This window comes from Lepidochelys kempii, chromosome 15, assembly GCF_965140265.1.
Source record: "Lepidochelys kempii isolate rLepKem1 chromosome 15, rLepKem1.hap2, whole genome shotgun sequence".
In the NCBI taxonomy this organism is placed as follows: Eukaryota; Metazoa; Chordata; order Testudines; family Cheloniidae; genus Lepidochelys; species Lepidochelys kempii.
Window position 1 is genome coordinate 15,598,406 of NC_133270.1, and position 19,306 is coordinate 15,617,711.

General features: G+C 41.9%; 1 protein-coding gene across 5 annotated transcripts in view; it reads right to left on the minus strand.

Annotated features, from left to right (window-relative positions):
* Positions 1–4,545: 4,545 nt before the first annotated feature.
* The window catches only part of PPIL2 (peptidylprolyl isomerase like 2), a 118,987-nt gene continuing 104,226 nt past the window's right edge, over positions 4,546–19,306 (minus strand). For 2 of the 5 annotated variants that reach the window (XM_073312717.1, XM_073312714.1), the window contains 2 exons: positions 18,341–18,397; positions 17,775–18,056 (listed from right to left, as the gene is read on the minus strand). In XM_073312717.1, the coding sequence (XP_073168818.1) occupies positions 17,860–18,056; positions 18,341–18,397 (254 nt within the window). In that variant the 3' untranslated portion in view covers positions 17,775–17,859. Of the gene's footprint in view, positions 6,220–6,576; positions 6,873–7,812; positions 7,953–8,490; positions 8,554–8,719; positions 8,793–17,774; positions 18,057–18,340; positions 18,398–19,306 lie in introns of those variants that run through there. The other 3 variants (XR_012155048.1, XM_073312715.1, XM_073312716.1) reach the window with 3 other exon arrangements.

The window sequence follows — 19,306 nt, forward strand, 5'->3', positions numbered from 1 at the left end:
CTCCTTTTCTTTTTGCGAATACAGACGAACACGGCTGTTACTCTGAAACCTCTCTTTACAATGTGTATGATAATCAAGGTGGGCCATTTCCAGCACAAATCCAGGTTTTCTCACCCCCCCTCCCCTTTTTCCAAAAACCACACACACAAACTCACTCTCCTGCTGGTAATAGCTTATCCAAAGTGACCACTCTCCCTACAATGTGCATGATAATCAAGGTGGGCCATTTCCAGCAGAAATCCAGGTTTTCTCACCCCCTCACCCCCATACACACACAAACTCACTCTCCTGCTGGTAATAGCTCATCCAAAGCAACCACTCTCTCTACAATGTGCAGGGTAATCAAGGTGGGCCATTAGGGGTGTGTGTGTGTGGGGGGGGGGAGTGGCAGAGCTAATGGGAAGGAGGGGCCACCCCAGGAGCCTTTAGGTTTGCGTGTGGCATTTCTTTCAGTATAACTGAAGGTGGCACTGCCCAGACCCCTGCCTACCCCCCTGTTACAGGGAGATGCTGCAGGCCAGGCTCGAGGTGCACTGGCAGGGCCCACAGAACCTAATGCGGCCGGATGCTTTTCACAAGCACTAGAAAGGGGTTTAGAAACGTCCTGGCTCCCTCCTTGCAGGGAGTGTGCTGGGCTGCCTGTTAGATGATTAAAGCAGCAGCTGGCAGGTGCTCTCTTTTGTTAAGGTAATTGTGAGAGCAAAGTGCTTCTCCTGCCTGGTGCTGGAGGCCATGGCAGCCTGGCTCCCAGGCTGTGTCTGGGAGCAGGAGGCCCAGGCTGGGGGAGGGCCACGCCCCACAAAGGAAAGGGAGAAAAGCAGATGAAAGCTGCTGCAACAGGACAGGTGGAACTTTTCTTAAGTTCTTCTGTGGGCCCTGCTAGTCCGCTCATGCAGCAGCCCTGGCTTCGATCTGCCTGTCGGCCCAAGTCAATGGACACCTCACAAATAACGCCAAGGGGAAAGATGGCTTTGTATTGATTTTAAGGCTGGCAGAGAGTTGGGAAGGAAGGACACAGAGAAGAATTAAACCCATCACACCTGAAAAACATGCACTTTGGATGCTTATTTCTCTGATGCTCTCAAACATGGAACTATGGTGGTCAAAGACACTGAGGTGTTCAAAATTGCTCCTACCTCTAGGCAGGAATGTTTTCAACACCCATCACCCCTGATTTGTGCCACAGGGGCTCTGGGGACATCAAAACATTGTTTCTTTGTGGCATATCTTGGGCACTTCCCCTACTTTTTCCTAGCTTCAGTGATTTCTGGTCTTGATCTGCAGCAAAGGTCACCCCCATTGACTTGTGAGTGTGCAGTAACGGCAGGATTGCACCCCCATCAAAGACAGGACATGCAGAAGCTTAACTCCCTCCTTTGTCAAAAGTTAAGTAGCAACACCATGTTCGAGCAGGCAGTGCCTAGAGCTGTCAGGCGGAAAGGAATGGAAGGTATGGCCATTGTGCTCTGAATTGCCTTAGGTCTGTGGGTGTTTCACTCAGACATTTTTATGGTGAATTTAGCACTGGCAAAAGTGGGCCCTGCCAGTGCTGGAGTGTGACTCCCTCTGTTTAACCACAAAGCGAGGGCAGTCCAGACAGTGGCAATGCAAGGTTCTTCTCATCCTAACCTCGACCTGGGGTGTATGCATGTGTCACCTTTATGGGGGGGGAGGGGGAAGGATCGCTTGGTGTCAGGGGGCCATTCATTATTTGGCCTGATAGCTGCTCTCTCGGCAAAGTGTTCATTTCTCTTAACTGGATGGTGGCTTTTTGTTCCGAAGCCAAATTCATTTTAGGCCACAGAACTATTGGCTAGGAACACCACTCAGGCCAGTTGTACCAGTGTGAATTTGAACCCATTCTATTCACACAGGGGTTTGAAAGTGGCTTTCAGCAGTTTAGCTTATGTCAACTGGGAACAGGTTTAAAGTACAGGAAGCTACTAGTAAGTGGCTTGCACCTATATGTGTTTAGAGCTGGCTTAAGTTAAATCAGTGCAACTTTCCCCTACAGCTAAGACCTCAGTCACTACTGCGCTGGGCTGATTTCAAGCCACAAACAGAGGTGGAGAGCTCAGATTCCCCACAGTATGTTTCCACAGTATGCATCCGATGAAGTGAGCTGTAGCTCACGAAAGCTCATGCTCAAATAAATACCGTTGAAACTACAGCAGACTTTATAATACACACAGAGAATATGAAACAATACCTCCTCCCACCCCACTGTCCTGCTGGTAATAGCTTATCTAAAGTGATCATCAAGTTGGGCCATTTCCAGCACAAATCCAGGTTTTCTCACCCTCCACCCCCCCACACAAATTCACTCTCCTGCTGGTGATAGCCCATCCAAAGTGACAACTCTCTACACAATGTGCATGATAATCAAGTTGGGCCATTTCCTGCACAAATCCAGGTTTTCTCACCCTCCACCCCCCCACACAAATTCACTCTCCTGCTGGTAATAGCTCATCCAAAGTGACCACTCTCCCTACAATGTGCATGATAATCAAGGTGGGCCATTTCCAGCACAAATCCAGGTTTTCTCACCCCCCCACTCCCATACACACACAAACTCACTCTCCTGCTGGTAATAGCTCATCCAAACTGACCACTCTCCAAGTTTAAATCCAAGTTAAACCAGAACATCGGGGGGGTGGGGGGAGGAAAAAACAAGGGGAAATAGGCTACCTTGCATAATGATTTAGCCACTCCCAGTCTCTATTTAAGCCTAAATTAATAGTATCCAATTTGCAAATGAATTCCAATTCAGCAGTTTCTCGCTGGAGTCTGGATTTGAAGTTTTTTTGTTCTCCTTTTCTTTTTGCGAATACAGACTAACACGGCTGTTACTCTGAAACCTGTTTTAAGATAGCGACCTTCATGTCTGTGATTGCGTGACCAGAGAGATTGAAGTGTTCTCCGACTGGTTTATGAATGTTATAATTCTTGACATCTGATTTGTGTCCATTTATTCTTTTACGTAGAGACTGTCCAGTTTGACCAATGTAAATGGCAGAGGGGCATTGCTGGCACATGATGGCATATATTACATTGGTGGATGTGCAGGTGAATGAGCCTCTGATAGTGTGGCTGATGTTATTAGGCCTTGTGATGGTGTCCCCTGAATAGATATGTGGGCACAGTTGGCAACGGGCTTTGTTGCAAGGATAAGTTCCTGGGTTAGGAAGTTAGGAGGTATTGTTTCATATTCTCTGTGTGTATATAAAGTCTGCTGCAGTTTCCACGGTATTGGTTAGGTACTTCACTTTGCCACTCAATGGTGTAGGCTATTTAGGCAAGTTGCTGAATGAACTGTTAACACAGTGCTGCAGTGAAATCATACACCAAGCCCAGAACTTTCTCTCTAGGATTGCAAGTGTGTCAATACGAAGCACCAGAGAGATACTCTGAAACCTGAGATAACACTGTATCTCACACACTGGAAATACGTTCTGCATAGGCATGTCTGTCACCTAATTCTATTCAAATAACCCCACACATTCCCCCCCCCCAACTCCCCCTCCCCGCCCCAGGGCCAGCCTGTATTTAGTACAAAGGTAAAGAATAATAGTGGTGGTCACCGCATAACAGTACCTGGGCCAGTGAAAGCATTCAGAGGAAGAATAAAGAGAACAGAAATAATGGGGCTGTACAATCAGAGTAGCAGACAGTCCCCGCTACAGTCTAAACAGACGAAGGACATAAATCCTGAAATGTTTTATCTAAAACCAAACCCAGCCTCTGCTTTGAACCCAATTCCCAGCCTGAGGCTCTGTCCACCATCTCCTCAGCCCATCTCTAATGTTGGTTTACTTTTAGTTACCTGAACTTCAGGCTCTGTGTTGGCTATGATCGGAACTACCAACATATATCCAGCCAGCCACTGACCACACTGCCAATGTCACTGTGTTGCAAACTGAAGTTTAACTCTAATGCATAAGTGGTGCTTGCTGTGACTGAAGTGTCTTGGGTGAAGACTGCCTGCCAACAGCCAATCTAATTCTCAAATTGTTTTCCTCCTATTTTTGCGTTTATCTTTTGCGGTGTTGAGGAGTTTAAAAAGACACGGCTACCGTGAACTCTCGCAAAATGTATAAAAATGCAAGCCTGTAATGGAATTGGAAGGTACGCAGGGCAACCAGGTGGTACAAGATTTGTGAGCTTTGCAACCATATGTATATTACAACAGTTATTAAACAGGAGAGCTCAGCAAAGATTTGCCAGGAAAAGGAGCTAGAAATTTTAGTAATACACAAAGAAAGTCAGTTTCAGAGAAATGCCACAATGTTTCCTGTGCCAAGATTTGGACACATGCTTATTCTGTTCAAACTTATATACTACAAACTATTTTAAAACAAAAAAATCCCTATTCTTTTCAAGCTAGTTTGAACTTCCTATAATTTACAGAAAGTCATAATCATATCCAAAAGAGTCCAAAGATCTTTATAGATAGATCTGCTAAAGTATGGATGAATCATTTCCTTGTACTTTGTAATGCCATAGTCCTAGAAAATATCTGAATAAGAGCAGTCACAATGGCAAGTGTTCAAAAGGAAATAAAAGCTTTTAATGAAAACATTTCACCAAAAGTTCAATTTTGTATAAATGCAGAGTTCTTTTAAAACAAGACACTTAACAGAAATGCGTTATTTACAAATCTGATTGCAAAAGCAGTACTCAGCTTCTGAGATGGAGTAAGGAGGGGATTTCTGCTGATTCAAAATGTATGGGAGGAGCAGTGGAAAAGAATTGCTCTGTAGGACAAATACCTCACCTCTTTAGGCCACAAGGATGGTAACAAACAGAGGGTGAAGAATATTAGGAGGTTAAGAAGGTTAAATGCTATGGGCTGATACAAGTCACTTCTTCCTAAATTCTTAAGTTTGGAAACATCTTAATTTGTGTGTGCCTGGCTACTCTGGGTAATTAATATATTTGGGGCTGATTCTGGAAGGGATTTAAGCAGCTGAGGTGAATAGGTACAGGTTGTGCATGCCCTTTGACATCACATTATCCTAATGAGGTCTCTCTCTAGTTGGACACTGTAAAAAGGAGGTATCAGATGGATGTGATTTCTGGGACTGTTACAAGCAGTTAACGAAAGCAGGGCGCTCTCTCTCTTTCCTATGAGAGCAGAACTCAGTCCTGTTATTCTGCAATGACAAGGACAGGTTTAAAAACTAAATCTACAATGCTGCTTCTTACTAGTCACTTGTCCCAAATGGAAGCTACACAAGATAAAGACAGGGTTCTGAACCGGTATCTTCTGGCCTTTAGTCAGAGTGGCGCTGATGGTGACACTGGTGTTTCAGTGGCTATGAGCAAAGCTGGCTACCAAGACAGAACAATAAATGGGCCAACATGGTGGCCCAACTGCTTGACAGTGCCAAGTGGAGGCTCTGGATTAGGCTGCCAGTCCTGATCAGCTGTTTCCCAGGCTGTGGCAGGGTTTGGTTGGCTGCAGACAGCTTGTTCAGGCCCATGGATTTATGTTGATTGCCAGCAACCTCTCAACCCATTAACAAGCAGTATGGATAGGCTCCAGAGGCACTCCTTGGGCAGAATAAGGGTGGCTGCACAGGGGCTCAGAAAGGAAGGGAGGTGGAGAGAGGACAATAAGTGGCACCCCGGGGTTCCAGTAAAGAGCTTGGGGGAAAGACTAAAGCTAGGGGTAGAGTGTCATCACTGATTTCCCCCAATTCACTCAGCTGGCATGGACCTGTCTCATCTGGAAGCGATTCCCTGAAAAAAGGAGCTCGCTCACCACCACGCCTGTTCCCTGAGCTCCTGTCCCGACGGAGATGACTCTGCTTAATCTGCCGAGCAGCGAAGTAGACAAAGAGGCTCTAGATAATCAACAGTCTGAAAGAGTAGTGGGGGTGCCCACTCCACGGCTGTAAAATCCACCATAACCCAGGGCTTCAAGGAAGATGCAGTTGGAGGAATGTAGCTCTCTAGAGAACAAAGCCGCATTAAGGAGCTTTTACAAAGCAGTGATTTTCTTCCCCACTAGAAGGGTGGGCCAGTGCTTTCCCTCCCCAGGACAGCCTGCCTTTCATGCCCCTTGGGGTTGGTGGGAGGCTTTTTTTTTGCTGTACTGCTCCAGTGACAGGCTCTCCACTCTACTACCAGGAACTGAAATCCCCAAAGCCTGTGCTCCTTTTCTCTTTCTTCACAGCTGCACTGGTTGAAGGCCCATCATCATCTGCTGTTCGTTTTCTGCAGCCAAAATGAAAACAAATATCAGTGACTGCTAATGTTAGCTGGCTAAAGGCAGCTGGATTCCTTTCCCTTCCAAGTGTGATATAGAATGGAGCTAGCCTGTCACATACAAATTACAGAGACGCTTTGGCTGCAGCACTGAGATGTGGTTTGCAGGGGTGTTGAAGATGCAGGGTTTTGGTCTAGCTCATTAAAGAGAGAGGGGCCACTTAAAATTTTGGAGACGGTTTCAGGTTTGGATTTTGGACACTCCCGAAATGTGGAAGGGATAGGGGGGTTTGAATCTATGGCTTTGGTTCAGGCCCAGCACATAGGAACACAGGCAAATCCGAAAGCATAAGCCTTTTTGCTCACCTTCCTATGGAGTGCTTAGTGTTTTTAAATGCAAAAGGATTAAAAGCAGTTCGCAGGGCACAATGCAAGGAGTATGGGGCTGTGTGACATTTCCCACTCCTCTTGGTGCTGCCAAATGCATCTTGATCCAGACCAAGAGCAGCCCATGTTGCTATTCCTGGCATCTCTTGAGCAGAGCCTATGAATCATGCAGAAATTTACTTGATTGCCAGGTCCCATGAGGTGGCCAATAGGGATCAGACTGAAACCACCAAAGGTTTCATTGGAGACCAGTGTCACGCATGTTACAGAGAAGACTGCAGGGATGAAAGACATTGGGAAAAAAACTCAGGGAACCAGTTGGCCACTCAGCATAGACTATTAATCTTGCAAACTTTCCTACATGTTTCCATAGTAACCACGGTGGAGCAGGAAACCAATTTTAAGTTCAACTGAATTTCAGCACAATTTTAGAAGAGGTGAACAGCAACACTTGTAGCTAAACTTTTAAAAGACCCAAATGATTAACAATGTACATGTGCTGGCTAAAATTACAGGACACATTTTCAACTGAATGGGCACCAGAATCTCCCAACTGCACAGACATACAGGCTCATCAACAGCCAAGGTCCATACATACAAATACATGCCTTTGCGGACACTACAATGTGACAGCTACATTTGTGGGAGGATTTGGTAGAAGCCTGTTCAAAACGTAGAGGTACAAATTACTTTTAATTTTCCAAAATAGTTGAAAAGCTGGGCCAGGGTTTGGCGCTCGCCCTTGGAAAGCTAAACTATCAATAGTACAAGGTGTGTGCAGGGAAATGCTGCTGTAGAGTTCTAAGTAACAGCTGCAGAAGGGGAAACACAGAAGACTGAATTCAGGTTCTGTCCAGGAAGTGATGGACAGGCTCCTCAACAAAGATTATAAAAGTGTTTGTAACCACACACACATACATGCTGTTAATGATCAGCTGTGGCTTTTACATTGAGCCTTTAAAAAAAAAGTTAGCTTTTTAATCCTTAAAACAATAGGGCCAGACACTGACTGCTGTGATTGGTACATGAACGTCCCTAGCAAGGTCCATTGACATCAAACAAACAGCTGATATGTGACAGTGTGTCCCATACAATACTGAGCCATAACACTAGTAACACTAGTACTGGGTAACACTAGTGCCACAGCGGACAGGGGAGTTCCCAGTGCAAGAGAGCACAAACACTGAACAAAGCACCGTTGTGCAAGGGACTTACGTTGCAGCCATATTAATATACTTCCCAATGCCCTGCCGGTAAGTTTTGGGAGCCTGGCTCTCTTTCTTTGGCAGGACAGCCTTAGTTTTGGTTTTGGCTGCTTCCTCCTCTTGTCGGGCCTTCTCTCTCTCTGCAGAGATCTGAGAAAAATGAGTATTATTAGAGTATGTTACAAGAGATTAGTTCAAAGAAAAGGCGACCGTGTCTAAAGCGCTTTGTAGTTACAAAGCACTGTAACATACTATCACTGCCATGACTTAATGGTGCATGCTTGGCTGACGGTGCCTCAAGGGGGCCACTAGGAATGAATGGTCTATGGCCATCGCTCCATTGCAGGTGATAGGCAACTACCATTGGGAAGGCAGAGGTAACTCTGGGGGACATGGGGGAGCCTTTAAAAGTCTGGTGTATTATGAACCTTGTGCTGCTTTACTCTCCAAACTACTATCCACTCCAACACTAGCATGTTTCTAGCAAATAAGACAGCCTCAAATTGCAGCTGTTCAGTCTTTGTTTGTAAACATAGGTGTAAGCACCCTAGGGGAAGACAAGAAAGGCATGCAACATGGGATGAGTATAACCCTAACCCTAACCCCTAACCCTAAGAAGTGGACGGGACTACAGTTTAGAATTAAATATTTCTTTGCAAACCTATCAAACAGATGATTCCCTCCTCACCTGAGCATCTGCCTCTTCATACGGATCAACAAAAACAGTTATTGATTTAATTCGTATTTCCTCCTGGGAACAGAAAATTAAAATTAAAGGTACCAGAAGCTGCTAATTGGGTTTGTTTCATTTTCCTGAAGCTAACTTTTAAAAATAAGCAGTAACAGGGGACACATTCAGGGGACACACATGCACTCCCTTTGTTTGGTGACCCTTTTGGTTTAAGTTTAAGTAGTACCTTGGGACGATCTGTTTTTGGATCGCTGTCCACATTCTCCATAGCTGTCAGAGCCTCAAAACCACCAACCACTCTAAAACAGAAGAAAGGATTTAATTTCCAGCTGTACCGATGGAACATTAACCACTCATTGTGGAGGGCGATGCGGCAGATGTTTCCCCTCAGCTTGAAAAGAGACAAATCCATGCTACATGTGCTTAGCAGATATATAGAAACCCAGACAATGAGTATCGTATCCCAACATGGCCCTGTGGGCCAAAGCGAAGGTTTTAAAACCAAGATGAACATTCTTAAAGGAAGGAGATAAAATCAACACACTGGCGAGTCATTTGAGGTTGTATTGTGACAACTCCCTAAAATAGCAGTTGGGAACAAAGGAATTAATACTGGTTTGTCACAAATTATAACCCACCGCAGCAAACTGGTTTTGCTAGAAGATAATTACTTCTAGCTTTATTAAACACTTTCACTCTAACAACTAGCCCTGGATCTTTATAAATCACAAATAATAAAGGCCCCATCCAGCAAGGGACATAACTACATACTTGGCTTCAAACACATAAGTATTCCTGTTGAATTCAATGGAACTGCTCATGTGCTAAAAGTTAAACATGTGCTTAAGTGTTTTCCTGGATTGGGGCCAAAGTGCAAGATGTAAAATAATCCGAATTCAGTCATCGGGAGGTTTTGATGAAAGGGAAGGAGTTAGTTGCCCTATGCACCCAGAAGCCTCCTGCTGATGAATTTTAGCAGTGTCAAATCACCTGTACTAAACTTTCACTCAGTGCTGGAAAGAGGCCAGGTACTGCAAGGATGAAATCAAACTCCAGTTGTAGCTATATTTTCTCAGTACCCAATTTATGGCTGTCTGACTTAAGTGCTGATCTTTCACTGTGGTGAAGTACGTGGTGTGCACACATTTAACAAGTCAGACTTAATGATATCTGATCAGAATAAAAAAGACTTCAATTTGTGAAGGCCAAATGCTGGATCAGTATGAATTAAAATGTGGGTCACTGTGAAAATGACCGGACTTTGGATTCTACCATAAAGTCCTCTAGAATCAGCAATGTTGTTGTTAAAACTGATATTCAGAAGCGTGATAACACAGGGCTAGAGCAGAATGGAGGGAGTCTTAATGGATGGAGATATCTTCAATGAGGAACAGCTGGGAGACCTACATAGAATTAATCTCAACTCTTCCGCTTGGGGGAAATCTGACAAAGCACTGAGTACAGACAATAGACCCAAATTAACTCTGTCTCAAACGCAGGTAATAAAGTAACAGACCAATATAGGTACAAACGCTTTTGCAGAAAGAAAAAGGTGTTTAAGAAAAGTTTCACTGTTATTCTAAAACCTGAAAAGCTCTAAAAAAAGATGGCATGACTCCATTAAAGAGATGCTCTTATGGAATTACACCATATAGGTACAAGAACACCTTAGCAATGTACTAGGAGCAATGTTATAATGAAAACCAGAACATTTCACACTGATTGGAGTGTTCCCTCCAAATCTAATGCTCTATTGTGTTCCTTTAAATTACAGTTCCTGCATGGAAACACCGCCAGATCAGGCAGGGTCATGTTGAAGCTTTTACAATGTCAAGCTGAGCTGGGGAGCCGAGTTCTAGCAGTGTCTCTTTTTCAGTCCATATATAAAAATCTGGGGCCCACTTCAGTACTAGTGTTCCCTGCTCGGATAACGGGGTGTACTTGCTAACTTTACAGGTGCAATTTTGGAGGTCACTTTAAATCACACAAGCTGTTAGAAAAATAACATCACACAAACATCAAAAAGTATTCTTTGTATTGTGCTTACTAAGCTAAGAATCCTTCCTTTGATTTCAGTGGGCACTGGATCAGTATACTGCATGTACAATGGTTTGGTTAATGCTGCCTATGGCTGCTTCACTCAGAACTCTTATGGCTGTTTAGCTTTAAATGTTATAGACTTCCCTTTGTGCTGATGTGTTTTCTCACGGAAGGAAAAAGTTGGTCTAGCTACCACTCCATGTGGACAGAGGGAACATTTTTGGTAACAAGGCATTTGGACGCACATCATCATCATCATCACCACAAATTTGTCATCCATGTGAAAACAGCATCAATAAATAAGGAAAAAAACTGCCTAGGTAACAAATAAGTTACTTGTTTTTGTTCTTTGCTTCAGGCTAATTAAAAAAGCCTCTGAATCAAAAATATGAGAGGGCTTCTGTAAAAAAATATCTGATAGCAGTTCTGGTTTTCTCAGGGATGGAACTTTTTTAAGTAACTGTCACTCAGAAAACTGAACCATTTTATAGATTTAAGGCAGCTTTATGAATTAAGTCCAAATTCTTGTATACCTTCCATGAATTCTGTGCTCAGGAAGGCAAAATGAGAGTTCAGTTCACTAACGAAAATCACCATGTAATACAGGCAAAACCACGTCTCCGTATATAATTCTCTTTTTTCCATATCATGGATTCTCTATTATAACCTCTAACACACCAGGCATTAGCTTAACCCCTTCAGATGAGAATGCCTCAGTCAATAAGTAAGTAGTATTAAAAACTACTTTCATGTATTAATATTCATGCATGGTGACATATTACATGCTTCTAATGTAATTTCTGTGTCCTTGCAGACCTTTGACAGATATTCAGCTCTAACCAGTTCTAACAAGACTTGAAGTCATTTGGGACAGCAACAGGATTTTCTTGATGCTGATATTATCACACTCTGTTTTTCAAAGAAATCGTTACCTGTTAGGGCAATTAAAATGGTTGAAATACTGTTTGGTGATGAAACAACTGTATAGCAAGCTGGTAGCCTAGTACTTACATTGTTCATACACTCCTTGTAAGGGTTACATGAATAAAATGCAATTGACCAAAACTAACTTTGTTTGTACTATGGGGATTCCGACGAGCAAATGTTTTTTCCTTATGTAAGGCCTTGTCTACACACAAACGTACCACTTTGGCTACACTGGTGGAGGCAAAGCAGGACAGCCCCCTAGTGTGGACCCAGTTATATCAGTATAAATGTGCTTATAGCACGGTAGCTTTTTTAGTCCCATATAGAAAGGGAAATAAGCTATCCTGGTATAAAGCAACTTGATATTATTGTAACTGCATCCACACTACTAAACTATCCAAAAAACAAAAATAATCACATCCCTAACTTACAGTTACATTGATACAAAAACTGATACAAAAACTATGGCTAGACCAGGTACAAAAGGACAAGAAAAGTCAGACCCAGCCAGACACAGAAAATGACGTAAGCTAAAATAATTTCTAAATATTTGTGCAACACAATCTTGCTACAATTATTAATTTTGTTGCTGCTGCTGCACTGCTTTACAAAACCTCTCCACTTCAGTCCTCAAGGGTCTTATCTACATTTTACATTTAGATCCCAGCTTCACATGGCTGTTAAACAATAAAAATATTTATGCAGGCTAGAGAAGTCTCAGGTTTTTTTGTTTTTTTTTTTGAAACTCTAGGTAGCACACAGGGGAAATCTTCCCAGAGTTCCATAGAGCTTCCAAAACCCTGCACACACTTTTGAGATTTTATAGCAGATACCCAATTTTCATCTCCTCCTCCTGGCTGATATCACAGATTCACTTATAATGCTGAAAATTAAACCAAACTCTAAAGATATGCTCTCTGTATTTTTAATTGCCCCTGAAGCAAACTTAGGATTTGATACAGGAGGGTTTTCTAACCAATAATTCCATTCATTATCTTCTTGTGTTTTCATGATAATTTAGAAGCAGCCAGATAGCTGAGCACTGGAAATCTCAATGAAATATTACCGTATCCCAAGGCTAGACATCCTACAATATTAATGTATTTTGCTGGTATTTATGGAGCTTCATCTTTTGATAAGATGAATGAAAAATTAGAAATTTTCTGTTGCCAGTATTTTTTCAAAGACTGAGTGCCATTTCTAGTTTAGACCCCATATCTGATCTATTTTTACATACTTCTCACTGGGAGGGAAATGGTGAGAGATTGTACTCCAGAATCCAAGTAGCCTCAAGGGTTTTGTTCTTTTTCTGAGATCCATCACTGTGTTGCCCCAAAATTATTAAATGTATTACAAAGGTGCCCATTAGCACTCATCCTTATGTAGAATCTACAATATTTTGAAATCTGCTACCATCTTTGTTATTAACTAGTATTGTTAAAGTCTGACTTGAAATAATGAAGTTTACCTGGCCTCGAGGGCAGGGACAGTTTATTACTTTGTGTTTGTACAGTGTTGAACAATGAGGCCCTGATTTTGGTTTGGGTCTCCGGATGTTACCATAATACCAATAATAAAAGTACTCATTACTGTGAGTACTCAGAATAATAAGTACTACATTCAGTAGTAAGAATTTACTTGACTAGACCCTTGAACTGTATCCTCAGACTCATATGATTGTGTAGCTAGAAAACAACATGCAAGAATGCTACCACAGAGACAGTGGAGGGACCACTAATTAACTAGGAGCTCCAGGACTGAGATGAAAGCAGTACGAGAGAGATGAAAGCTGAAAGACTAAACAGTGCAGTATAAAGGGAAAAACTTTGAAACGGACAAGAAGGAATGGATCAATGAACTTTCTGAAGCTTCCTTTGGGTTGTGGAACACCGAAAAAATCTTCCTTTGATCCTAAAAGCAAAAATGAATCTACAAGTTGCCATTGGGTCAGGAAAAGAGAGGCCTGAATGCTGAAATCTGAAAGGCCCTAACAATTGTTTGTACTGTGTAGCTCCTAGAGGCTTAGTCAGGAACCAGGCACCATTGTGCTAGGTGATGTACACAGTCGGTGCCCGCAAGATCTTACCGTTTAAGACATCAGGCTCTCGGTTTATAAGAATGTCTTTTCGGGTCAGTCATAGGAGGCATATGAGCCAGGTCTTAGTTTACCATTATCAGTACATTTTTGTTTAAAATGCACTCAAAGACTTTTGCTTAGTCAATCTAGTGCCTATGTTAGGGGTTTTTCCTATTGCTTTTACTCTTCCTTGCTGACACTTAGTTTCAGACTGACTGGCATTCCAGCACTTTGGCAGAACTTTCATTGGATTTGCATTTAGTAATGAGGACATTAGTCTCTATTTGACAGGTTTCAGAAGTAGCAGCCGTGTTAGTCTGTATTCGCAAAAAGAAAAGGAGTACTTGTGGCACCGCAGAGACTAACAAATTTATTTGAGCATAAGCTTCGTGAGCTACAGCTCACTTCATCGGCTGCTACTCTGAAAGGTTCATAACAATTGTTTGTTCAGAGCAAGCACCATGAATATGTGAGTCACTCCTTTATACAGTTTGGATCTTTGATCTGCAGAGACCATGAATTGGTAATCAGCCGGACAATGGTCCCCTACTCCTCAGGGAGGAGCTTCAAAAGGCTGAGTCTTTGCATAACTAGAGGTGGTAATTTGCATTCTCCTCCCCAAGTATTTCCTAGGAACTTCACTTAACTTTGCCTGGCCCATTGTTTAAAATAATGCTTTGAAGTTCATAACAATCCCCAAGGTTTACATTGGCCACGTCTCCCGGCAAAAGCAGTTACATGTAACCCCATCATAATACAAAAACTTTGCATTTTTAATACAATGGGCTCTAAAGATACTTAAATTTAATTCAATAAGGTTTGTCCAGGGTATCCCAAGAAATTGCCATAGCTGTCACACAACAGCCAATCAATTCTGAAATAATACAATTACTTTTGATTGTTCCAGCCAACAGATTTTAGCCAACTGCCCTATACACAAGAAAAGATACTATACCCTCTCCCCCTCCTCTCACATTCAGAGTTCTGCTCTCACAGAATTGCATGAGCAGCAGTGACATTACTTCCAGAAGAACAGCTTAAGCTCACTGTCCTCTCTGTATTGATAATTTTTATGCATGGGTCATGTTGTCGTGTCTTGTGAGCAGCTAGTCAGGAGCCAGCAATCTTTGAATCGTTATGATGGTTCTGCCTCTGATTTTGGAGGTTTCTTCAGCTCACACTTGATTTCAGAATTCATAGACAGGACATCATTGGAGACCTTGACCTTTCTTACTGAAGGTCAAACTATATGTCTGGATGCACACTGAGTGGCACTTACACTCATAGGTGGGAAATGTGATTGGGGAAAAAAAGAGGAGCAAGTGTACCGTGACCCTGATCATATTTCCTTTGTCGGGAGCACTCAGTGTGCCCCCCTGCCTCCTTACTCACCTCCTCATCCCAGGCTTAATTTGTCCCCCAACATGCCTGGATGAGTAAATCTTCTGTGAAAAGTGATAGTAAACAAATATACAAATATCACTTTTCACAGTAGCAGACTTACTACCTAGCAATCTGAAAAAAATCTAAACATGCAAAGCACCGTATTTTTGTTTCTATTCTGTTTAGGTCCAGTAAAGAATAGCGATAACTGTACATTATTGTTATTACTGAGTCTGCAAAAAACCCCAAGATAAATAAATTACAATGATATGGACATGTATATATGTGCATATTTATTTGTTTTGCCTAAAGTTAATTAACTATTTTAGGAAAAATTCTCAGAGCGGCCACCAGCAAGAGTTGGCGGCTGTCCTCTGAGGCTACCAAAAATTATGTTGTGAGAACCCCTGAGCTAGGGTAATGATATAAAAAGGAACTCAGAGGAATGTCCCCATGCAGTGGGCCTTCCTAAAATGCTTCTCATCCAGAAGAAAATGCCTGCCCCACACTGGGCAGAGATGGTAAATACCAAATGGCTTACACCAATTTGGGTTTTTCAATTAAATGTCTTAACAAGCAGTTAGAAGTCAGCAAAAGCCATTAGTTAATTTTCAAGTTAATTACAGCATTTTTAATGTCATGCAGTTCATTGCCAATTATCACTGGAGAGGGTAATTACTGAATTAATCTAGGCAACTCCACTGCAGCAGGAAATCCACACAGCCTATAATACACCTTCATTTGAAGACACTGTCTCCTCTTCACTCTCTTTACGACGATTACGTATACGAGGCAAAATTCTACCCTTAAGTACATATATGCAACCCTACTGGCAAAAACAGAAGTTGCATGAAGGAGGGAACAGCTAAGCGCAGAATTTGGCTCTCAGCATATAGTGATGTTCTTATATTGTCCAAAAGAAATAACCCTCAATTTCATGTTGAAGCCAGAAATCTACATAGTACAATCTGATTTAGAATCCACTAAAAAAGGGACTTCAGATTTCAGGGACAATACTCGAGTTACAACTGAAGTTAACTTCGCAGTGAAGACAAGCCCTTAGGTACAGGCAGTGCAGTTACTATAGGAATATGTTCACTCACAGTTTTTAACATTAGAACTTGTTTAAGTGAGATAGAATGCTGGCCAGGAAACTGAAGTTATCCACTTTCGTTTCACAAAGTGATACAGGAGCTTCAACTTGTACCTGGAGGAGCCACTAGCAAGGCAAATGGGATACCTTGGCAGAAGGAGAGTAACTCAGGGAGTGCAGTTATTGAAATGTCAGTACTGGGAACATTAACAGTCAGAAATTACTATTGTGCTAAGTGCCAACAATATGCTTGGTTCTACAGAACACACACCATGAAACCAATCCCTGCCTGAAAACTTACAATGGGCTATACTGGGAAGCCCAGTGGAAAATAATATATCAGAGATACTAAACAGCTCAGCTATATAACATCTAATCACACTGAGTACTACATACATTTATTTTAAGCAGTTTTTCAAATTGAGTAAAAATCAAAAGTCAATAAAAGAGTTGCAATAAAAAAGAAAAAAAAGAAAAGAAAAAGCATAGGATTCTAAGGAACGATCAATGAAATAGTCTGATAAAACTGAACGTATATACTACTACACTGACATGTTCATTTGAACAGCTTTACATAATTTAGCACCATCTATTATCAGTGCTTGCACCTGCAGCGATGGAAACAACGACATGCTGCACTTTCTTTGCAGATCTGCATTATATTCCTTGGCCTTTGCAATATTTGGGGTTTTGAATGGACTAGAACCATGGGAACACCATTCCACTCACAACAGGGAATGGTCCTAGGAATTCCACATGTTGATACTCATTGGGTTAATATTTTTACCATTGTACCACAATGGTAATTGTTGCACTTCAGGGCAACTGCACCTGTATTCTCCCTTGCAACTCTCTCAAGGGCACCCTCCCTGGGCTCCCAGCTCCTCAGCCATCATCTCTCTTGGGTAGATACCCACGTCTCTCCCGCCTGACTGGGGTTTGTCCAGGCCGCACAATTCCCTGCCTTCCAGAATAGGGTGTGTACTTTGCTCTCTTCCTAGAGGCTACACACAGCATAATGGCCCAAACTTATAAGTTAGCACTCAGCTCTTCATAAACAAGCACATTTATTCTTACAGTGAAAGCATTAAAAACATATTAAAACAATAAAAATCTACACATGCTAATAAGCTTACCAGAGATCACTCCAACTTCAGGCTCTGGTAGGTGTCAATCCTTGAAAATCCACAACTGGGTTTTCCCCATGGTTACAAGTTCCTAACTGTCTCAGATTCAGAATCAGAACAACCATGCAATCCTGCCTTTATACCACTTCATGTTCATGTAACAGGTGATCAACAGACAAAGGTCCACTCCTTTGGGCATAGCTTTGAAAGGCTGGGTTTTTGCATAACTGGAGGTGAGGAATTTGCAGCCAGGAAAAACTCTCCCTACATAGTTCCCAGGAAAACCACTTCACACTTTTTGTTCCAAAAGTCCATTCTTGTCTGGCATATTGTTCTCTAAAAACCTTTGAAACCCCAGGTCTCACATCTGTCACATCTCCCCCCTCAAGAGGTTACACACAATCCCAATCCACAATGACAAATAAATCATTCACTTAATACAATGGATCCCAAAGATACTTAAACTTAATTTATATGGTCTCCTAAGGATGTTGCAGGAAATTGCCATATCTGTCACAGTAATGACATTAGGATGCAAAATAAAGGGTGCTCAGAAGAGCTGGCCCTATGCAATAGCTCAGTATTCTATGCCACCACATAGGAAACACTGGGTCATGACTGACCTATTGGTTGGCAGTTCCTGAAGTGATGAAGGTAGAGTGTTGAAGAGGTAATCTTTTTGTGTCACAATTGTGTCACAGTGATGAGTGTGTAAATATTTAAAAAAAGAGAACAAGAGTGCTGATTGTTCCATTCTTGACCATTCCTGGAGGCCCATCAACAGAAAATCTCACAATAATTTGGTGACTGATGATGATGAAAGAGTGGACAGGGAGAAAAATGATGGCAAAGGGAATGTCCGACTGGTGGTGGTGCTGGAATACCCACGACCTACTTGGCGCAAGAGGAGTGTGCTCTGCCACAAAATAAGTGAAAGGAGAAAAGAGACGTCAACAAAATTAGACATTAAAAGGCTATTTCCAGGTGTCAGACCCAGAGAAATGTGCAGGAAATCAGCTAATGAGCATGGAAAGTAAGAGGAATATTTGTCAATTGAGGCCCACAGAGATGAGGACAGAGTTTGCTCTTAAATCAGGATTTTGCTTCAAATCAAGTGTAAAAGTTACCAGACTCATCTCCATGGCTTGAAAGTACACAGGACATACTATATCCATGATGTAGTTCTATTCCTTCTCTTACCTTCCAAAAATGGTGTGCTTCTTGTCCAGGTATGTGCAGGAGCGAAATGTGATAAAGCTGAAGGGAGACACGAACATGACACTCAGAATATGACCCTTAAGATATAACAATATTTTAAAAGCCAACTATGTTTAAAAAAACGTACATGGCAACCCACTATGATGAGACTTGAACCATCTCCTTTCTGTGGGGAGCACAATGAATGAGACTTACCATATTTTACTTTTTGTGGACTGTATCTGACAACAGCCAGTTCTTTACTCCTCATGTTTTGATACTTTTATTCCAGTTTCTCTCTCACAGTCCTATTTACCACTTTAACGAATAACTTATGCAAATGCCTTTGACTCAGCTGAACATCCCCTTCTATGAACATTCAGATTTTAAGAATGCCATTCTAGGTTAGCAAGTCCTTATGGCTCCTGCTCCTGAATTAGATTACATTTATAAGGATCAGGATTCTGTACCTGGCAAAGAACTTTAACACTGTGCCTCACTAGGTTAGTACCAATTTTCAAAATAGATTTAAAAATAAATATTGTAAATGGTGAAAATTTACAGGTAAAGTGAAGCTATATTGGCCTGTTTACAATCCATCTCTCTTATTGGCTCAGTAATGCCATGTTCAGGTTGCAAACACTGCAGAAGAATATTTAAATTAAACAGTGTTTCACTGAAATAATAAAACTCAGAAAACTTTTGTTGCTATTATGTTTTGTTTAAAGTTTTGCAAAACTTAAATATAGGGTTTAAGATATCGTTTGCAAAGTAAGCTCAATCACTCAAACTTTTTTGAATGGCTTAACATTTCTTTGGAAGCTCCGACCACAACTATATATAATGCAGAGGGTCCCATAGCGTGGTTTGTGGACACTGATGGTCCCTGGAGAGTTGGCTAGCACATAGTGCTGGCTCTCCTCCTTGTTTTCATCGGTTACATAGCATTATAGACAGCTAAAAATAAAA